We start from the raw sequence: 23,859 nt of genomic DNA, 5'->3' as shown, positions 1-23,859 counted from the left end.
GTATCAATGGGTTTTTCTGCAATTGTTACATGCAAGTATTGTGTACAAACAGGAAGTTACTTTGACAGTTTATACAAGTATCATCTCCAACTTTAAAGGTCTTTAGAAAGACAGTATGAATGCATTCTCAAGTGAAGTTTAATCACACAGATGGCCAATTCTTTATTGTTTGCATATCTGTTCATTTGTTCAGTGTTGTTATGCCCAAACAAGCAATTGTTTATTTTGGAATCACTACTGAATGAGTCAGTGAGAGTTAAATTACATACAGTTTTCTCTCTCTCTCTCTCTCTCTATATCTTTCTTTTATATATATATATATATATATATATATATATATATATATATATATATATATATATATATAGAGCCACTCTAAATTTCAAAGTGAATGAGGTAGCCTTCTTGGCTTTCTATAAGTGACTAACATATGCAGGGTATCTCTCTGTAATGTATTCCTCGGTCATGCTAAAGATTAAAAGATTACTGTTAACACAATTGATGGAAGTATCATCAATGGTGCATAAGGGAAGACATTTGCCTAATATTGCTTTCTTTCATGTCCTCTCTATTATGTCCCATGCTTGTTGTCAAATATGTGGGGTCTAGGAAGCCTGCTTACTATGTTCGCTAGATTAACATTCAAACAAATCTTATTAATGAGTTTTATTGCAAAAAAGTAAATGACAATACTTAACTTTGACAATTGCAATGAATTGTTGCAAGCAAAGGGCGACACACAAAATAAGCAATTGTCTTCAATATAAACAAGTCTGTGCTACATAGACAGTACAAGCAAAGTAACTATCATTGACAATTCTATCCTAATCACTCATCTTTAAGCTACTATTGAACTCGGATGTCTCAGTCAGTCACAGCACATATGTCCTTTCCACATATGGGTCGCTGCTGTCGTGTTGTTGTCCTGGAGAGAGGTCAGTCAGTGTGCAATTGGCTGACGTCTTCTAACAGCTATCTCTTCTCTATCCTTCCTGACTGGCGTGTCGGCACTTGACTTTATGCCATAACATTCCTCCCCTCTCAAATCAACAGACTGTCATTGAATAAGGAGCACAACAATGGAAGAGGAGGCAGAAGCATGGATGCTAAGATGACCTGGAAACTTTGGCTGCTGGGGACGTCAGACTTTCAGTCATACTCCACCATCCGGCCATCGCTTTGGTGCAAACATCCCCTGGAAAATACCCAGAAGGCCTATACGAAGATGTAGAAGCTGTCAGCTGCTGCACCGTGGGCAGGTCCAGCTCCATCGGTAGAATGAGAGGAGGTGGAAGAGAGAAAGGCTCCTTCTCCATGGGCTCAGCCCATGGTGTTGTGATGACACCCTCTGATGGGTGCTGTGGCTATGCTGTCCTTGGGATCTGTGAATCTGGGGGAAAGAGATACAGAAGGATCACCATGCACATGACAGTGCCAAATTTGATTGTGATGTCGGCATTGCAATCTGTCCAGGCCTGAAATGAGATACAAGCATGCGCCAAGTCGACAAAGGATCTCGCCTCACGCCCACTATCTGTTGGCAAACCCTGAAAAACACAATATCATGCAGTGCGAAGTGGTACTTGCAGCCTTCCTACAGCGCTGGATGCTGTGGATGGTGAAGCATTTGGAGCAGTGTCCAATGGCAGCAACCGCGAAGCCATGCCGCCGATGATGGTCCATCTCATGGATGCGAATTATAGGAGGTGAGAAACAGGTGAAATGCTTTATCGCTGGTGTGTGTGGTGCGAAGTTTGGTCATCTGCTGCTTGAATATTCTGACAAACATTCCACTTCACTGTTTGACTATGGGGGAATGGTGCATTAGTTAGATGCTGTATGCCATTGCATTCTCAGAATATTTGAAATTCATTTGATGTGAACTGAGGACTGTTGTCCAACATTATGACCTCAGGCAAACCTTCGAGGCAAAAAATAGAGGACAACAACTGAATTGTACTACATGACATTGTCAAATTCATTGGCACAGCAAAAGGATACTCACTATAAGCATCTACGACAATCAACCAAAAAATGTCCTGCTAAGTCTGTGTGCAAATGTTGCCATGGTGACTGCAACTTAGGCCAAGCAGAGAATTTTTGTGGCAGAACGGACAGATTTCCTGCCCATGCGTGACTCTGTAACATGATCAGTTCTATTCTGGTGTCCAATCCCTGTCAAGTTCAGTGTTGATGTGCTAACTGTTTAGTACAAACAATCCCCCAGTGTCCTTGGTGTTGTAATTGCAACATTTCTTTTTGCAATGCTTTGGGGATCAACACACAACTGTCCACTGTCACTTTGAACAAGAAACACACCTTGCTGTATAGCAGGGCTGTGCTGATGTGCAAAGTATCGGTGCACAACAGATTTCTTTATGCTACACAATGAGTGAGGCTAAGATGTGCGAATGTATTTTAGCAAAATGTTCAAATCTGAATCAGCTTCCATGGCCTGTGCAATTTTCCAACAATTCAGAGGAGAGGATCGATGGAATTCAGAATCCTTAGCATCGATGTGACAACAAGATGGAACAAAAGCATCGAAGTCTGTATTAGAGCCAATAAGAAGACATGAAAGTGCATCTAGGCAGTACATACAGGAACTGGCTTCATCGCATGAAACAAGAATGGCAATGGCTTGTGATCTGTTATTAAGTAGAATTTTCTGCCATAAGAATAATGGCAGAATTTGCTGACAACATACACAATAGCCATTGCCTCTTTCTCTATTTGTGAATAATTACACTGAGCTTTGGACAACACTACTGACACAAAAACAATAGGCCTGTTATTATCACCAAATCTGTGCAAAAGCACTGCATCAATTCCATAAGAGGAAGCATCGGCTTGCAACACAATGGGTTTATCAGGATCAAAGTGAACCAAGCATTGATTACTGAGAAATGCATCTTTAAGTTTATGAAAAGCTTCTTGGCACTCATCTGTCCAAACAAAGGGTATATTCCTGTGATGCAAACAATGCAATGGAGCTGTTATTTGTGCAGCATTCGGTATGAACCGAATATAATAGTTCATTTTCCCTAAGACTGACTGCACTTCTGTGACATTGCAAAGAACTGGCAAGTCATGTGACTGAAGAGGATGTACACCTTGACTGTTTATGACATGACCAAGATACTGCAACTCAGATTTCAAAAACTTACCCTTGTCCAGTCTACACTTTAGTCCTGCATCAGATAAAACACAAAACAAAGTGCGCAAATTTGCATTGTGTTCTTCAGGTGTACAACTCGCTTTGACAATATCATACAAATAGTTTGAACAGTTTGGTGCCTGAGCAGTCAGCTGTTCCAAATACCGTTGGAAAATGGTGGGTGCAGAAGCACTACCAAACGGTAACCACAGGTATTTAAACAATCCCAAATGAGTATTCACAACACACTTGGCTTGAGATTCTTCCTCTAGTGGTATTTGAAGATATGTGACACACACAAATCAATTTTTGAAAAGTAGGACCAGCACCTAATCTGTCCATGAGCTCCTCTGGGCATGGCAATGGATAAGTATCAATCACAGTTTGTGGGTTGACAGTAGACTTGAAGTCAACACAAAGGTGAATGTGAACTAAAGGTTGCACTGAAGAAACTGTTTGCTTGCTAATGTTGTGAATGCCTGCAGCATGTTGTGAATGTTCTGCATTGATTACATGGGCTTTGCGATTAGATTTGTGAGAGTGGGCAGAATTCTTATGTTTGTTCCATTGCAAACATAGGTATTGTACATGACCTTTCGTGCCACAAGTGTAACACTCTGCTTGTCTGGATGGGCAATCTTGGTGTTTGTGCTATTAATAGCACCAAGGGCCTGACTTAATTCTGTTCACCTGTTTAGAGAACTGCTTATACGGTGTGGAGAACTGTTTATACGGCATGGCGCATGCATGCTATTGCTGTCTACTGAGCCAGTCATAAACAAGAGACAAATTGGTGGCTGCTTAAATGTGCGCTTGAATAATGCTGATCTGGTATTTACACTAAATGCTGAAATGATGAATTGGACTACTGTTTCGAAATCTGTTCTCTAAGTTTAACATCAGTTACATTGTACACAATTGAATCATGCAACATAACATCTGAATATAAAGCACCACAAACACATTTGAATTTGCATTTCCTTGTCATACCCTGCAAATCTCTTACCCATTTACGATAAGTTTGTTCTGACCTATTCTTGTAAGGAAAGAATTGGTACCTAGCTGCCACCACATACACCTGTTGGTCATGATAGTTAAGTGAGAGAATCTATGACCTGATTGTAGGAAAGTTCACTAGGAGTTGCATTAGGGAACAATTTCTGAATGAGGCGAAAGACTGCACTTCCTACCGCTGACAAAAAGTAATGTAGTTTCACAGTACCTGACACTTTGTGAGCAATGGTATGGGTTTCAAACTGCTACAACCACTCAAGCCATTCCTCTTCTTTACCATTAAACTAGCGGAAAGGTAGTATGGCACCCAGAGCTAGGTAAATGTGATAAAAAGACAAGGCAAGCAATAAGCACACAAGCAAAGAAAATTTCTGCAACGCTCCCTGAGAACACTGAATAGAAAAAACACCATAAGAGACACTCACAGCACTTATGCCCTCTTCCCATAGGGGTTGCTGCTTTTGTTTGTCACCCTGGAGAGATGCCAGCCAGTGTGCAATTGGCTGACATCTTCTCACAGCCATCTGTTTTCTGTCATTACTGACTTGCATACTGGCACTCGACTTTACAGTGTAACACTCTCATCTTAAACCATAGGTGCCAAACATGACTACAAGTATCACTGGTGATGTAAACTGCATATTAGAAGAGGATGAAGTGCTTCTCAGTTATACTGAATGGTTTATTGCAGTTCCAATCTCTTTATTTGACTAACCACTCCCACTTTCCAAGCCACCTTGATTTATTAAGATAACTATCTAATAACTACAGTGAGAAATTATGAGAGCAGAAGATAATGACTATTTTTGAGTGCCAGATCAATGACATGGTAAAATGTCAGGGTTGTGGCACTTGTGGCATCTTACAAATGTGAGATGCTCCTTGGCACGCTGTCCACATGGTTAATTGATAGCATAGTACCTGTGCACTCAAGTAACTGGCCACTGACATTTAACTGATACAATTCTGGCCCATTCATGTTTAGATTTTGTTGACATAATAGTTCTCTCCCTGTTACAATGATAGTAAGGTGGTATTAATTAATACATTTTCCAATATACCACCACACCTGCTCAGTTTCAAGCCGATTGTATTTCATTACTGGGTCTTCAAAGACAGAATTATATGGAGTGATAAAAGAATATTTAAAATTTAGATTGTCCACTAACATGTCCAGTTTTGAGTGAGGTGTCAAAACATAATGATTAACAATTAAATACAGTTTGCACATCTTTGTAATAGATCGATATAGTTTGAAAAGTTAACTCTGGCTTATAATAATGACACATATTGTATGTCAATTCTTTTAATTTATCTTATGGTAACTTTTCAATGGAAGATATATTTTTGGATGTATATTCAAATCATTTTAGCTAGAAACACAATAAAGTAACTACAAAGCTTCACCTAAACGTGATGTTTATATTGAAATTTTGAAAAAGATATCGATTAACAAAGTAATTCATGAACGACATCTTAATTATATGTATTTCTTTTATTTCAGAAACATCAAATATTCTTCTGCTTCTGATAAAATTTGTTCTCCACATCACATGTCCATTAAGCTGTGTGCTCTGTTTCTTGTTGATAATGCTGCAACTCTGTTGATAATTCATTTATGCGCTGATTTTTTAGTTCCAATAAATTCTCCAAGTGGGATAACTGAAACAACATTATTTAGGCATTTAGTTGCTAGTTATGCCATTTTCTGAATGACTAATGAATTTATTAAATAAAAATTTAAGGTTTTATCAGCTTTGAAGAGTTGCTTGATTGTCTCGGATGCAAAAATTTATTATTTACACTGATCAGCCAGAACATTATGACCACTGACCTATTATCGATATAAAGTGATCCAGGTGATAGCAGCATCACCTGGTGAGGAAATGACTGCTAGTCAGACACAAGCAGGGTGCATGTAGTACCACTGAGTGAGCTTTCTGTGTGTGTAGAATGGGGAAGGCATGTGATCTATTTGAGTTTGAACGAGGACAGATTGTGATGGTCCAGAGGCTCGACATGAGGATTTCAGATACTACAAAACTTATCAGGCATTCAAGGTGTGATGTGGTGAGTGTCTTCAACACATGGCAAAACCAAGCTGAAATCATGTCCAGACACTGTAGGGTTGGGTGGGCATCCCCAATTACAGATGTCAAATGTTGTAGGGTGGGCAGACTGATAAACCAGGATAGACAGCAAACTATGGTCAAACTAACATCAAACTGTAATGCTGGACAGAGTACAAGTGTCTCTGAACACACAGTGCATGAAACACTCCTAACGACAGGCTTCCACCATCAACGATCCATGCATATGCAAACGATAATGCCATGACATTGGCAACTGTGACTGAAGGGGACATGACCATTGGCACTGGATGTTGGTGCAGTGGCAGGGCACTGTGTGGTCTTATGAATCCCAATACTTTATTCATGATTCCGATGGGAGGGTGCAAATCCATCATCTTCCTCGGGAACATCTCTTTGACACCTGTATTTTGGGATGGAGACAAGATGGCAGCAGCTCTATTGTGCTCAGATAAACATTCACCTAGAAATCTATGGGTCCCGTGGAGCTTGTGCAAGTCACCATGATGACCACAGAGTATTGTACACTGGTTGCAGACCACATACACCCCTTCATGATGATCATGTTCCTGGCATTTTTCAGCAAGATAATGCACCATGTCACAAGAGCATGAGTATGAGTATGATGTAGTGGTTTGAGGAACATGGTGGTGAGTTCCAATTGATGTGCTGCCCCCCCCCCCCCCCCCCTCCCAACTTGCCAGATATGAACCTGATCAAACACATCTGGGATGTGATTGAATGGGGTGTCAGGGCTCATCACCCCCCTCCCCGAGATTTGCACGAGTTAGGTGAGCATATGAGGTGCTGGCTCCCTTCGTGACCTACCAAGGGCTCATTGCTTACATGCCATGATGCATCACTGCTGTTATTTGTGCCAGCGGTGGACATACCAGCTGTTAGGTAGGTGGTCATAATGTTCTGGCTGATCAGGGTATTTTCTAACATTCTTCACAAGAAGGCTGTATCAACTGAAATAAATGAACAATGTACGCACAGGATGACAAAAATAAGTTGCCAATTTGATAAAGTAAACATGTGAGAATACTAACAAAACAGCTGTACTTCATACGGATATGCAACTCAATTTTCCATTGGATTGTACTCCCTTATGTTCATGTTAATCAACTTGACAACTTACTTGTTTTAACCTGTGTGTGCATTGTTCATTTGTTTCTGTTGATATTATCTTGCTGTGAAATGTTTGCTATGACCAAAACCAGTACACATGATGCAGACATGCAATTGTTCAAATTCCTGACAGCTGTATCAAGTCACCTCATCAAAACTGATTTCCAGCTTTGTTGCCACATAATGTTTTGCTTAGTACATTTGCAACTGTAGGGACAAAACACTTTCTATCATATCATAGAACTAGTTGTCAAACAAAAATGTGAGGTTTTCAGGCAGAATGTGATACTTCATTGTGACTAAAATTGACAAGCACTCAGCAGTAAGCCTGAACTATATTTAACAAATATTAAGTAACTGAAAATTATGCATCTGTAAACACAGAAAACAAAGAATTTCTTTAGTTTATAACACATATTTCCTTTGATTTAAGTTACTACTGAAGCTCTGACATAAACTCATTTTTGATGATATTTGTTTTAAGGTGATTAGGTCATGGCCAGAGGCATATTTCTCTGAAGTAGCCCATAGTTCAAGGCACATTTATCCCTTCGATATTCTCTCCACCATTGGCAGATGAAGTATCGGGCAGAGAAATATTCCTTTGATCACAGCCTAATGTTCATAAAACAAATCAATTTTGAAGGAATTGTGATGTGCACAACCACAATATAAGACACAAAATTATTTCTATTTACGTGATCTCTCAGGTTTTCTCAATGTGATTGTTTAATCGTGTGCTTCTGGGTTTTTGGCAGAGTTATTGCTCAGTAGTGTGTTTACATTTTGTGGTATGCACTGCAGCTGTAGCGGTTTTAAAGCTAAGTACTGACAACCTTATTTGTGCTCTGTAATACAGTTATTAAATTTAATGTTTTTCAGCTGTTTGTGCCGAAATAATGACTTAATAAACTTCTGTAATCGTTCCCTCGCTGTGTTTTTTAGAGTTTTCTGTGTGTCGAAGTCATTTAGTGAATTTTGTGCTTTAGTTTTCAACTGACATTTATTATTGTTTCTAGTGAAACATTTCATTAAAATTTTCATTCAGTGTTTTAACTTCACTTGGTGTTCCAGTGGCCGTTTTAATTTTTTGGTTTTAGCTAATATTTTTGTGAAATTTTGTTGGCATTGGTATTAGCTGTGGTGTAGCAGTATTAATACGAGTAGTTGCTTTCTTAATAGGCAGAGAATTTCGAGACCGTTATTGTTAGTTCTTAAATAGTTCTACTGGTGGAACTGAACTTAAGTAACGTAGACTTATAGTTTTTTCAGTAACCGTAAAATTTTACCATGAGTGAGAAGTATGGGCTTTGTCATAGGTTTGTGAGTAGTGGGTTATGGTGTGGGATTTGTTCAAAGTATTTTCACTGGGGGGGGGGGGGGGGGGGGATGCAGTGGGGAAGCCAGTGGTCATTTTAGTGAGATCCTCTCCTGGGAATGCAGAATCTGTAGTAGAAATAAGTAGATAGAGGAGCAGGAGCATAAGATCTGTGCCCTTCATGGTGCAGTTACAATGCGCAAAGGAGGAACTAGATAGGTTGAGGAGGGTGAAGGGTGGTGGGGAATGGGAACTGGCAGTTGGCAAGAAGGTAGCTAGGAAGAGGAGGTATTCAGACAGTTTTACTTTGCATACATGCATTAGATACGACCAACTGTCAGAGTTGAGTGGAGAGGAGCCTCGTGTAGCCGTAGACGTAGGTAACTTGCAGCAGTCCTCAGCAATTAGGAGGCCTAGGTTAGTTGCAAAGTCTAGCAGAAAGATGAAGGTTCTGCTGCTAGGTAGTTCTCATGGTAGAGGTGTGGGCCAGCAGTTGCAGGAAGTGTTGGGGACTGAGTACCAGGTCACCAGCATTGTGAAGCCTAGTGCAGGGTTGGCTCAGGTGACTGACAGCATAGGGGAGTTATGTAAGAATTTTACGAAGGAGGATCAGGTAGTGATAGTCGGTGGAGCAGGGAACAATCTCTATAGGGACGGGGAATATGATGTAGGTGGTAACCTGGTAAAGATAGCTGCTCAAACTGGTGGCACTAATGTGCACTTCGTGCAACTGTTTCAGCATCATGATCAACCTCATCTTTATGCAGCCATAGGGTGCGTTATCGTGGGGCTGGGGAGGGCGCTGATGGCAGAGGGCATGGGTCACATCTCAGTGGTGCCAGTTGGGTCTATCAGTAGATCGGGTTTCACTAGGCATGGCCTGCACCTCAATTGGTATGGACATGGGATGCTGGCAAAGCTTATAGGTGACAGTGTGGTGGGTGGTGGTGGTGGTGGTGGTGGTGGTGGTGTCACTCGTGGAAAAATTCCTATAGTAGTTGGTGTTAGAGATGCACCTTTTTTAGATTGAAGTCAGCTGATAGGCATACCTGCTTAAAGGAAGTCCCTCTAACTAAGGGCGCACCTTCTGAGGATGTAATGTTTCCAAGTAGAGAAGGAATTAGCATATTTCATCAAAATATAAGAGGTATTAGAGATAAAGTTAGTTAACTGCTTATAGATGTTGACTATGAAATTATTGGTATATCAGAGCACCACTTAAATAATCTGACAATTCAGAGGCTTCCTTTACCAGGCTACAGATTAGCTGGCTGTTTCTCAAGGAGTTCCTTGCGGGGTGGGGGAGTGGCTCTGTATGTAAAAAACAGTATTCCTTTTGAGTCCATAGACGTATCATGACACTGCACTGAGCAGATATTTGAATGTTGTGCAGCGGTAGTTGAATTTAGTGAAACCAAGCTTCTAATTGTTGTTGTTTATAGGTCCCCTAACTCTGACTTCAGAGCATTTCTGCTCAAGCTAGAGAGGGTTCTTGATTCACTTTGTAGGAAGTACCAGAAACTAGTTATTTGTGGTGACTTCAATATAAATTTTGTATATGATGGTGCAAGAAAAAGGATGTTGGTAGATCTCCTAAATTCATATGATCTGATGCAAACTGTGTTTTTTCCTACTAGGGTGCAGGGGAACAGTAGCACAGCCATAGACAATATTTTTATTCATTCTTCATTACTAGATGGGCATTCTGTTAGTAAAAGTGTGAATGGCCTTTCAGACCACGATGCACAAATTTTAACACTAAAAGGCATTTGTACTCAAATCAATGTCATATTTAATTACAAACTATGTAGGAAAGTTAATCCAACAACAATAGAAAGTTTTTTAAACCTTGTCAAGGAACAATAGTGGCAGGATGTTTATAGTGCCGATAACATAGATGATAAATACAATGCTTTCCTTAACACATTTCTCATGCTCTTTGAGAGTTGCTTTCCATTAGAACATTCTAAATGGGGTACTAGCAGTAACGGGCAGCCCAAGTGGCTGACTAGTAGGATAAGGATATCATGTAGAACAAAGCGGGAATTATATCAAAATGTTAGAAGTAGTCACAATCAAGCTACAGTAGCCCACAACAAACAGTATTGTAAGGTGCTTAAAAAGGTTATCAGGAAGGCAAAGAGTATGTGGTATGCAAATAGAATAGTTAATTCACTGGATAAAATTAAAACCATATGGTCAGTTGTGAAGGAAGTGTCCGGTCAGCAGCACATGGTCGATGATATAAAGTCAGTTCACAGTAAAAATATTTCTGTTACTGGTAAATCAGATATATGTACAATATTTAACAATCATTTTCTGAGCATTGCTGGTGAATTAAATAAAAATTTAGTTTCTACAGGAACTCGTATAACTTTCTTGGCAAATGCCTTTCCGAGATTGATGTCTGAAATACTCCTCTGTGATACAGACAAGAGGGAGATTGAGTCAATAATTAAATCACTGAAGACTAAGGACTCTCATGGTTATGATGGAGTGTCTAGCAGAATATTAAAGTACTGTGCTACACATGTTACCCCTGTATTTAGCCATATTTGTAATTATTCCTTTAGGAACGGTCAGTTTCCTGAGCGATTGAAGTATTCAGTAGTAGAGCCGCTTTATAAAAAGGGAGAAAGGGATAATGTAGATAATTTTAGACCTATTTCTATGCCATCAGTGTTTCCAAAAGTTATTGAAAAGGCCATGTATGTAAGGATAATTGATCATTTTATATCACACGATTTGCTATCAAATGTACAGTTCGGCTTTAAAAGTCGTTTAGCAACTGAAAATGCTATATTCATTTCTCTGTGAGGTACTGGATGGGTTAAACAAAAGGTTTTGAATGCTTGGCATATTTTTTTGATTTAACTAAGGCAATTGATTGTGTTGATCACAAAATATTGCTCCAGAAGTTGGGCCTTTACGGAATACAGGGAGTAGCTCACAATTGGTTCACCTCTTACTTTAGTAACAGACAGCAAAAGGACATTATTCACAATGTTGATAACGGCAGTGATGTGGGGTCTGAGTGGGGTACTGTCAAGTGGGGGGGTGTCCCAGGGATCAGTGTCGGGGCCACTCCTGTTCCTTATTTATATAAATGATATGCCCTCTAGTATTACGGGCAACTCTAAAATATTTCTGTTTGCTGATGACACTAGCTTGCTTGGTAGTAAAGGATGTTGTGTGCAACATTGGCTCAGTTTCAAATAGTGCAGTACATGACCTCAGTTCATGGCTTGTAGAAAATAAACTAACGCTAAATCAAAGTAAGACTCAGTTTTTAAGATTTCTAACACACAATTCAACAAAACTTGACATTTTAAATTCACAGAATGGGCATATGATTAGTGAAACTGAACAGTTCAAATTTCTAGGTGTTCAGATAGATAGTAAGCTGTCGTGGAAAGCCCATGTTCAGGATCTTGTTCAAAGACTTAATACTGCCATTTTTACTATTTGAATGGTATCAGAAGTGAGTGGTCGTTCGACATGAAAATTAGTCTACTTTGCTTATTTTCATTCGCTATTGTCATATGGTATTATATTTTGGGGAAACCCTTCTCATTCTAGAAGGATATTTTTAGCTCAGAAACCTGTGGTTCGGGCAATAAGTGGTTTTAGTTCATGAACCTCTTGTCGACCTCTGTTCACGAGTCTGGGTATTTTGACATTGGCCTCTCAATACGTATATTCCTTATTGTCATTTCCTGTTACCAATATTAGTTTATTCCCTAGAATCAGTAGTTTTCACTAGGTTAATACTTGGCAGAAATCAAACCTGCATTTGGATTGGACTTCCTTAACACTAGTGCAAAAAGATGTGCAGTATACTGCTGCATCCATTTTCAATAAGCTGCCACTCGAATTCAAAAATCTTAGCAGTAATCCACTTGCTTTCAAATTGAAACTGATGAGTTTCCTCATCGGTCACTCCTTCTATTCTGTCGAGGAGTTCCTTGAAAAATTAGATGATTTTTATTGTATTGCTGATAGCATTTACTTAAACTTATGGACTGACTTTTTTAAGGTTCATGAACATTTATTTTTATCTGTTATTATATTTATGTTGTAATTTCATGTACTGACACGTTTCATGACCTCGGAGATTTGCTCCTCAATTTGGTCTTACAGAACTTGATGAGTAAATAAAATTAATAAATAAAATTTTATACGCTATGTTTCGATGACCAACCCAGCTGTCTTTTTAAGTTTCTGGAAGCTTCACATTTCTATGTACTCATTTCCTGGACCCCAATCAGTCTGAAGAAGATGACTAGGTCAGTCACTCAAATATTGTGCATAAAATGGAGATAACAACTGGACAGAACTCCCAGAAGCACACTATTGATTTCCATTTATGGTGAACCTTTACATGATGATTAATAATGAAATTATGTAGTCTGATGCACAAGTTTTTAAGAATTAGCCCACAGACATAAATATGGTGGTGTGTTGGGGCTTATGGGCACTCAGCACAGACATAAATATAAATTGGAAATCCTCGCAAGTTGAAAAAATAATAAAAATATTCTGTTAAATGCTCTTTCTATGAATCATCCAGTCATATAGATTCAGCAATAGCAAACAAAATTTGTAATATTCAACAACATAATTTTCACTATAAAATAGGCATTCACCCTTACAGTTCATACATGTGTTACTTTTTAAGAATTACCATGTAAATTTTAAGCATGCAGCAGTATATGAACTGCAGCAGAATAGTGCTACTAAAATGCATTAGGTTGTTCCTCAATTAGGATCATTTCTGCTAATTTCCTGAATCAGCTGTATTATAATCTACACAAATGGAGATGCCCATAATATCCTGGACTTCACCCAAGGAGGGTGAGGATATGGTTTAGGCATTTCTCTTATAAGGTTCATTCAAATGAAACCTGCTCAGTGCATCTACCTTTGCCTTATACGTAAGGTGGCACCATGTAACTGCGGGTATAGTGGCGCCATCTATTAGTAGAGAGACTGACACATGCACACCATTTGATGTTGCATAGTGTCAGTGTTGTTTCACACTGAAGAGAAGGTGGTCACACAAGTTATAGTCCACTACCAAACATGCAGGCGAGTAAGCAGGAACAACAAGGAGTGATTTGATTTTTGGCGATGGAGGGAGTTGAAGGCCTTGAATGTATCGATGGATGAATGCTGTGTATGTTGAGTAGAGTCTCAGTCACTGAAGTGTTGTGGAATGGTGCAAATGATTCCTTTAGGGGTGCGAGTCCCTGGAAGAAGATGCTCATCCTGGACAGGCTCATCATATCATCACACTGGAAATGGTTTGTGGAAGTGAATGCTTTAGTCTTGGACAACCACAAATCACTGTGGATGAGATCCATCAGTTAATGGGTATTAGTGTGGGCACTTCCAACACCATAATGCATCAACACTTGAACTTTGAAACATCTGTGTTCAGTGGTTTCCCCACCAACTGACCGCCGAACAGCACAATATTCGAATGGCACTGTCTTTGAGTCGTCTGCAATGTTATCATGAGGAGGAATATGATTTTCTGTCACATATTGTCACAGGTGGTGAAACATGGTGTCACCATTTTGAACAAGAAAGCAAGCGTCAGAGCAAGCAGTGGAAACATTCGACTTCACCACCTCCAAAGAAATCAAAGGTCATGCACACCAGTTCTGGTAAGGTCATGATGTCCTTCTTTTTTGGCCACAAGGGCCCACTGCTTGCCGAATTCCTGGAACAACGTACCACCATCAATTCCCAGCATTATCAAGCCACTTTACAGAACCTTAGATGAGCCATCAAGTTGAAACACCAAGGCACGCTGTCCAATGGCATTATCCTCCTGCATGATAATGCCCGTCGACACCTGGCCAATGCGGTGAACACGACATTGCAGCAGTTATTGTGGGAAATGCTGAAAGATCCACCATACAGTCCCGATCTTTCACCGTGTGACTTTCATACATATGGACCTCTCAAACAAGCCATTCGTGGACATCGATTGGCAACAGATGACGAAGTGTGTGACTGGGTCCAGGCCTGGATCCAACAGCGGACTATTAGCTTCTTCAAGGGTGGATTCGACCAGCTAGTGTTGCAATCGGATAAATGTGCCAACAGTTTTGGCCACTATTTTTGAGTATGTGTGCTGTGTATAACTACGTTTTTGACTTAATAAAATCATTACCATTACCATTACTTTACACTAGTGATCTGGTTTTATTTGAATGCCCCTTATATATTTGGCAGGAGCAGTGTTGTTGTCTAATGCTCCTTTTCAAATTCTCAACCACTTCTAGTTGCTTCAGCTTATAAAACTTCCATCTCCATTATTCCCTGTGTTTCTCTAATTTCTCCAGTTTTAATCTGCAGTCCATAATCAATAAATTATGGTCAGAGTCCACAACTGTTCTTGTAAGCATGCTGCACTTTAAAATATTGGTTATAAATCTTTACCTTACTATTACATTATCTATCTGAAACATTCTGTTATTTTCAGATCTCTTCTGTGTGCACAACCATTTTTCATTATTCTTAAAACAATGAGTAAATTGTGCTTTATGAAAAATTGTACTATGTGACATCCCTTTTCATTCCACAGCCTCTGTAATTCAAATTTCAGCCTCTCATCATAATTAAATTTTCGTTTCCCTTAATGTACTGAAAATTTTCTTTCATCTCATCATACATTTTTTTCAGTCTCTTCATTGTCCATGGAGCAAGTATGCACATATACTTTTATCACTGTGGTGGATTGTGGTTTTCAGTCTGTCTTGGCTATGATAATACATTTACTATTCTGTTCAAAGTAATTTACCCGCATTCCTATTTTCTTCTGATAATCTTATTGTAGTCCATTGTCACATCTTTCTTTAGAATGATTACAAGTTTTCCCAAATTACAAACACCTTCAAATCTGTTGAAAAACATAAAAGTTATGCTAAGTTTGATCTGACATAACTAATGTGAAACACACATGTGATAAATATGAAAGTGTACACAGTACCAATGGTAGTTCCAGAGCAACCCTTCAGTTTTGTGTGCTGTACACAGCCTCCAAAATCACTAATGTGCATTCACTAGAAAGTCAGGAATTATAAAGAAGTGTGGTTAACTGTGTCAGGAGGTTCGTTCTGTATATGTGGTACATCAAGATGATAAAATCATTGTGTTAAAACAAAACAGTTAAAAAACATGATAAAACTGTGTTTAAAACTAAAACTAGAAAGGAAGAGAATCTTGCAGCTCACATCTCACACACATTTTGTCTGTGCACTTATTTTGTAAGTATTCTGCTAGAAAGCATTGCTTTTCATGGCTCATGAACATGTACAGCTTGAACTTGAGCTCTGCTGCTAGGCTGGTATCATTATTGCTGGGCTGGTCAATCATCAGTAAACATCATAGAGGCACAACTTGTTGAGCACATACCTGGTAAAATGTGTCTGTAGGCTGTATTTCCATAGTTCAGAAAAGCTATCCATCTGAAAATCATTTTGTTCATTGAGCAGTTTGTCTAGCTCCTTCAAGTGATGTGGGAAAATTCTGAGTTCCTTCAGCATATTAAGGAAACTATTCTTTGGGGCTGTATGCGTTACTTCCATTTGCTCTTCTATATTTTGTGTATTATGTTTTGCATGAATTATATGTTTACTGAATCCAGTTTTTTTATTTGTGACTACATATTGTTTGAATCGATTATGGAAACTGGGCCCGGTCTGTCCAACATAAAATTTATCACACTCTGCACATTTTATTTTATATACTCCTTATCTGCTGAATTTTCTGCACAGTCATCAATCTTATTTTGCAATCTCATTTTAATGTAACCTTGTGTATAAAATACTATGCTGTTGATTTGTGACTACATATTGCTTGAATCGATTAAGGGAACTAGGTCCTATCTGTCCAACGTAAAACTTATCGCTCTGTGCACATTTTATTTTATATACTCCTTATCTGCTGAATTTTCCTGCACAATCATCGATCTTATTTTTCAATCTCATTTTAATGGAACCTTGTGTACAAAATGCTATGCTGCCTGTTTTATGAAAACATCATGCTATTTTTTTTGTGATATGTTTCCTATAAATGTAAGCAAAATACTTCATGTCCTTGATTTGTATGGTTTTGTTTCTTGGAAATTGTTGCATTTTACTTTTGATTCTCTCATGAATTTTTGTTATGTTATTCATGTTACAGCCATTTGTCACTGCCACTTGCTTGTGGATGTCTAACCTATAATGCATTTCAAGTTCAGTTAAGACCGGTTTTAAAAGTTTATAAATCATGCTACTGAAGTAAGCTCGTTTATGCTCTGTGGGGTGGCAGTGGTTCTCGCATAATATTTTATCTGAACACATCATTTTTCTGCATATTTTAAACATGTGACCTCCATTGGTCTTACAGATTATTATATTTAAACAGTTTATAGTTCCAGTCCCAAGAGCTATTTCTTTAATATACTGAAGGAACTTGAAGCTTCTGTTCTTCATTTGAAGGAGCCAGACAAACTGCTCAAAGAACAAAATGATTTTCAGATGCATAGTGATTTTGAACTTTGTAAAGACATCTTATAGAAATACAAAGGCGCACCAAAAGAAATCACACTAATTTTTTGGTGGTAAGAGCTTTTTTAGTAATACATTTTACTGCTAGGAGCATATAGAGAGAACATTCCAGAGTGAGTAAGCCAAGTGTCATCACAGAAGAGTGTTGGGACTAATTTTTGCTGAATACATAGTGACAACTGTTTTGCGTGATTGTCATTTTTGCAATGGCTGATCTTCATGAATAGCATGTCATGATTAAATAGTGCTTTTTGCTCAGAAAAAAATGAAACAAAAACTTTTAAAATGTTAAGGACAGTGTACAAGGACAATGCTGAGATGAAAACTCAAGTGTCTAAGTGGTTTTCTCATTTCAAGAAATGGTGCAATGTCAATTGATGACAAACCTTCTTCTAGTCATCCTTTCACAGCTCAAACACATGAATATGTTGAAAAACATTCATGCAGTCACCAATGAAGATTGACAATGGACCACTGAAGAAACTATGGACCTGATGGGAGTGACTTGGAGGTTAGAGCAGTGAATTGTGACAGAAGATTTGCAAATGAAAAGAGTGGCTGCCAAATTTGTGCAACAACTGCTGACTGCTGAACAAAGTGAAGGTCATGTGGAAGAGTCCCAAAATGATTTGAACTTTTTTCTCAAAAATTACTACAGGTAATGAAACTTGTTGCTTTGCTTTAGATCCTAAATCAAAGCAACCATCAAGGTAGTGGATGACTTCAAGGTCACCTCTCCCCACAAAAGTTCGTCAAGGGAAATCAGTCATTAAGACATTGCTGATTTGTATGTCAAATGACAGAGGAGTCATCCATTCAGAGTTTGTTACACAGGGACAGATAGTTAACCAGGATTTCTACTTGGAAGTTTGGAAAGACTGCACAGTAATATGCAGCAGAAGAGGCCTGATTTGTGGCAGTTGGCTGACAATGCCCCTGCTCACACAGCCCTGCCAGTACAACAGTTCTTGACCAAAAATGGTATAACGTCCATTCCTCATCTCCCATACTCACCCGACCTTGCCTGTGCAACTTCTTTTCATTTCCTGGAATGAAAAGAGACACGAAAGGAAAGCTTTTTGCTGATGTTGCTGAGGTGAAGAAAAAAATGACTAAATTCATCTTTTGCAATGCTTGACAGTGCCTCAAACAATGTGTTGAAAAATGGAATAAAATATTATACAGTATATTAGTGCAAGTGGAGAGTAGTCTGAAGAGGATTGAAAGCTTTTGCTTAAAATGTGAATAAATAAGTTACAAAAATAATAAGTTTGGTTTCTTTTGGGTACCCCCTCTTATACCACCATGTACTTACTGAAACAGTTTAATCTGGCCAGTAGTACTAGCCCACTGATTAAAAGATCAGCCCACCAGCATGGTTGAACTACAGGTCGTATATGTTCCTGTGCCATGAATATGATGCCCTCTGATGGAATATTCACAAAAGAAGCACACTAATATAAGAGACTGAAGACAATACAAGGATGTGCTGAAAAGTAATGCCACTGTTTTTTTATTTGAAAACTTTAAAGCTTTTTACATAAAACAAACATTAATAACAACCCAAATCTTTATTATTCAAGTCTACATATTTATTTCTCAGCACTATCATTCAACATCACCACCCTGTCATAAACACATTTCTCCCAACAAAAGACTTATTTGTAGATACCATCACGATAGAATGTTTGACTGTGTTGACAGAGCTACAACCTCATCTCTGTTTGTATTGCTCTATCAGTGCCAGAGGGAAGTCCTCAGAGGTGTTCTTTAAGTTTTGGAAACAGATGAAAATGGATGGGGCCAAGTTGGGATTGTATGGATGCTGATCAATGACAATGAACCTGAGGCATTTTATTGTTGCAGATGTCACAGCCCTCTTGTGTGGTTTATCATTGTCTTGCTGCAGGAAAGGGTGCTCCATGTGTGGACAAACTCTCCGAATTCAAAACTTTATGTCGATGCATCGAAAATGGCATGCTATAATAGTTACATTAAACAATACCATGTTGTACATCACAATTTGGAGCCCTCTAGCAGCACAGGGCTGCAAATATGTAGACATGAAGAATAAAGGTGCAGAATGTTAATAACACATGTTTTATTTAAAAAGCTTTAAGAATTTTCACGAAAAAAATATGGAGGCATTAATTTTCAGCCCACCCTCATATGTTAGAGATGTGAATTGCAAAATTCTCCTCCTCTCTAATTTTAGTTTTATACACTGACTATAGTTTTATTTTATCTTTGTAACTGCTTTGTTTTAACACACTGACTTTATTATCCTCCGATGTCACACATAAAGATCAACACCTAACATGCATGCACACATGCTTTTATGGTAGTTGTCTTTGCAACTTATGGAGGCTTTACTCAGCACATAGAACTGATGGGTTGCTGTGCAACTACAGTTGATATCATACACACTTTTATGTTTATCACACCAGTGTTTCAGATCAGTTACGTAAGATCATATTTGAAATGTCTTTTATTTGTTTTCAACAGATCTGAAGACATTTAAAATTTGAGCAAAACTAGTAATCTTTATAAATACCAATGTGAAAATAGACTTCAATAGGAAATATTAGAACAATGGTCAGTAATCATGGATTTCACATCCTGTCAAGCTTTCATTTGTCATGCATAAATGCAATTTATTTATGCACACAACATAACAACATAATAATTAATTACCAAGTGCAACCAAAAATTGTTACGTCTGCAGGGAGTGTCTACATCTATACTTTCTTTTAGCTCAGAGGCAGTGCGGAGAATCAGAGTTTACAATGCACACATGAAACGTTAGCAGGCAATTCACATCACTGTCTCACTGTCTACATCACTCCCCCCCCCCCCCCCCCCCCCAAAGTTCCAATGATATTTGGAGTTGAAATGTTGAAATATACACAATGTCCAAAAAGAATTGACTTGAGATTCACTTGTAAGCATGGGTGGTGGCACTGGAAGACTATGTGTATAGTGTCCTTGTGCAGCTACACATAGGTAGCATCTCATCTTTGGCTTGAGTCTGGTGATGGATATGGTGATGAAAGTGCCTTTGATATCAACATTAAACATCTTGTTGTGGCACACCAATACTGTGTGTGGACCATCATATGGTGATTAAGAGAGGCTTTTGAACAGAATCACATGAGACGAAAACCTGTTTGCACGAGTTTAAGTTACAGAAGATGAATGGTCACATGGGTAGAATGTTCCTTAGGGGCAGGACGGAGCTTGCAGATCTGTATATGAAGATGCTATGCAAAATCTGAGGTTTCAATAACATTGTCTGCTATGTCACTAATCAAAGTGTCTGCCTATACAATAATTCAGCTTTGTTGTGTTGAGGTCTGCTTTAAAGGCTGTCCTCAAACTTAATAAAACAACAGATAAGCTATCAGTACAATGTTCAGATGAATGGCATCTGAATGAAGCCTTTAATTGTTGATGGACCATTCTACAAGACCATTAGCAGCAAGTTGGTAGGCACAGGTTCAAATACAGTTCATGCCAAGCAATGCAGAGAGATCTTTAAAGAGATATCACTCAAATTGTTTTCTCAGATCATGGAGAGAAACACAAAGTGTGGAACCCACTTACAGAAAAAAGGTCATGGTTCAAGCTGCTGCTGCTGTCTTTCATAGGATGTACATGAGGCCAATGAGAGAGATGGTCAATTCCTGTCAGGCAATATTAGTACCATTCTAATGGTGGTAAAGGTCCCAATAATGTTGTTGTGAACATGTTTGAAGTATTAGCTTGGTAGGGCAAAGATATCGAGCAGAGCTGTTACATGCCGAGTTACTTTATTATGCTGACAAGCATTGTGCTGGTGAACAAATGCCTTTCTCAGTTTTTGACCAGATAAATGCCTTCTTCAACAGTTGTACAGCAGCCCTTATACCTGGATGAGAGAGGCTCTGAGGAGACAAACTTGCTTTTTTGCGAAAATCTGTGGTAATGAACAGTTGTGCTTCTGGTGCTGATATGTCACATTGTAGCACTACATCCAAGCTTGATACCCATACGCATCAAAGCTGTAATGCTGATGATGCATCAAGGTATCCCTTCAACTCACTGTCATCTTCCTGGGCATTGGCAGGTGCTACAAAGTCAAGTTCCTTCACAATGGCATCAGTACTAGACAGTGCATCTGCTTGTCCATTCTGCTCACCATCATCATGCTGAATGGAAATGCAGAAGTTTTAACTGACACTGTGATGCCTTGTATGGCTTCTACCACAAAGTGATCACTAATGGCTTACGGTCCGTGAGAAGCATAAAATGTCTTCCCTCAAACATGTGTCTGAATATTTTGTTTGAGGCATATGCCACATAGAGCTCATGATTGTATGTTGACCAATTTGATTGCAAATGCGATAATTTACTGCTAAAGAAAGCTGGAGGTTGCCAGTCATGTTGCACACACTGTTGTTACACAGTTCTAATTGCAGTTGGTGATCCACCTACCACAACTACGAGAGGTGCACCAAAAAGAGGATGAGCTAACAACATGGTCTCTGCAAAAGCAGCTTCCACTTTGGCCAAAGATGCTTTCCTTTCATCAGTCCATTGCAGTGTCTCCAAGTTTAAGCGAACCGTCTACATTTCATTGAGAGGTGCTGACAACAATGCATGATTATGCATGAGACATTTAAAAATTGGTCAAGCCCAATAAATGACATAATTCTCATATTGTAGTGGTCTGGGAAAACAGAAATAGCTTCCACTGTCTTGAGGTGGCAGTATGACTTGTGCATTGATAAGGCATCCTAAGAACTTTACTTCTGTCACTCCGAAGACACATTTTTGTGGATTAATCATTAAACCATGTCTGTGTAGTCTACTGAATAGTTGTTGCAGGTGTGCTAGATGCTCCGACTCACTAGATGATATTACAAGCAGGTCATCAATGTAAATGCAACAAAAATCTAAATCCTAGTTACTTCATCCATGAAGCATTCGAAAGTCTGGGCAGCATAGCACAGTCCAAATGGCATTCGTACAGATTTGTAAAGCCCAAATGGAGTACAAACAGCAGATCTGGGTACATCTTCTGGTGCAATTGATGTATTGTAAAAAGTGTGGCCCGAGATCTATGGTGGAGAAAATGTGGCCACTACGTGGGCACCATCCATTATTTTTCTTAGGAGCTATATGGAATGGAGATGCCCAGCTGCTACTTGAAGGATAACAAATCCCCTGTGCTAATATAAAAGAGAACTCTTGCTTTGTTGTCTTAATTTTTCTGTATGCAGATGATAAGGCCATGAATGAACTGGCGGTCCTGGAGTAGTGACAGTGTGGTTTACCATTGAGTGTCTTTCCAGTGTTGGAGAAGGTGGTAGACTGGTTATGGTGGAGAACTGATGAAGTAGGTTATTGTATGGTGAATCACCTGTAATCACTTTTATGCCAGGATGGTCAGCATGATATAGGTGCCCACGAGTAGACAACTTTGTTGTAGAATCAAGCAGGTGGTCATTGGGAAGATCTGGGAGGAGACTATAAAAAGATAGAAGTCCACTCCTACAGTCGGATACAGCACATCAGCTAAACAAATCTCCAAACGAATTCACATCAAAGATTGAAATTTAGATGTAAGCTGATGTAGCCATAAGTATAATTGGAAGATTCATCCACATTATGTAGATAATTACCATTGATTTAATGCCATGACACACACACACACCAGCAGATATTCTCCCTGGGTTGTTTCTGCTGGAAGGTGGTTGCCATGCATGTGCGAAGCATAGTAATTGTTCAGCCAATTGTGCTTCCAGATAAATGTCTGTTTCAGTGGAGACAATTACAATGCCCATTGATGGATACATCTCAATTATTCAGTCAGCAGTTTGGATGAGAGCATCGAGATCACCACTGCAAACTGTAAGTATTTTCTTTGCATCTGTAGGTAAGTGTGAAAGGCATATATTCTTCAGAATATCACTGTAAACTGCACTGCCTGGTATCACGCAAAGATGACAAAAGAGTTGAGGTGGTCTATGATAGCCAAGTTCTTAAGGGCAGAGCAGTTTTTCAAGTCACTTGGCTTCAACTGCGACACACGCATTACAAGCACATGCTTGACGGATGTATATCTCTCAGTACTTGGCAGTGAAGCTAAGATGTCTTGTACTTCTGTACCCATTTGCTCATTAAGTGTAGTCACCATGTACTAATTTATTTTGTCCAAGTTGATGTGAGCCAATATAAATTGGCTTTCAAGTTGGGCAAACCACAGAACTGTATTATCCAATCAGAATGGCAGGGGTTTTACCACAGTCAGGCTAAGGGTCATGTTTGCCACTGTAATTCAGTGTTTGTCATGGTAGCTATTGATAACATGACATGGTTTTCAGAAGCTTCTGATGTGAAAACTTATGTATGATGCATTTAATTGGTCCAGCACACTATTTACTATTTCTGCATGCAATGTGACCATTCTGCCATGTAATACAAAAACTTGGGGGTCACCAAATGATGTGTGTAAATGCAATTTATTTATGCACACAACTTGATGATTTATTAGTTACAATAAGCAACCACAGATTGTATGACTGCAAGGAGTGTCCATACCCA

The 23,859-nt window shown here is 38.9% G+C and overlaps 1 protein-coding gene across 3 annotated transcripts in view; it reads right to left on the bottom strand.

Annotated features, from left to right (window-relative positions):
* Positions 1–694: 694 nt before the first annotated feature.
* The window catches only part of LOC126252082 (uncharacterized), a 48,679-nt gene continuing 25,514 nt past the window's right edge, over positions 695–23,859 (bottom strand). For 2 of the 3 annotated variants that reach the window (XR_007545827.1, XM_049952937.1), the window contains exon 3: positions 5,594–5,833. Coding sequence is in view for 2 of the 3 variants with exons in the window: in XM_049952937.1 (XP_049808894.1) it covers positions 5,732–5,833 (102 nt within the window). In the remaining variant the exon portion in view is untranslated. Of the gene's footprint in view, positions 1,391–5,593; positions 5,834–23,859 lie in introns of those variants that run through there. The other variant, XM_049952936.1, reaches the window with a different exon arrangement.

This window comes from Schistocerca nitens, chromosome 4 (genome assembly GCF_023898315.1).
Source record: "Schistocerca nitens isolate TAMUIC-IGC-003100 chromosome 4, iqSchNite1.1, whole genome shotgun sequence".
NCBI lineage: Eukaryota > Metazoa > Arthropoda > Insecta > Orthoptera > Acrididae > Schistocerca > Schistocerca nitens.
This window is presented reverse-complemented; position numbering and strand designations above follow the sequence as displayed.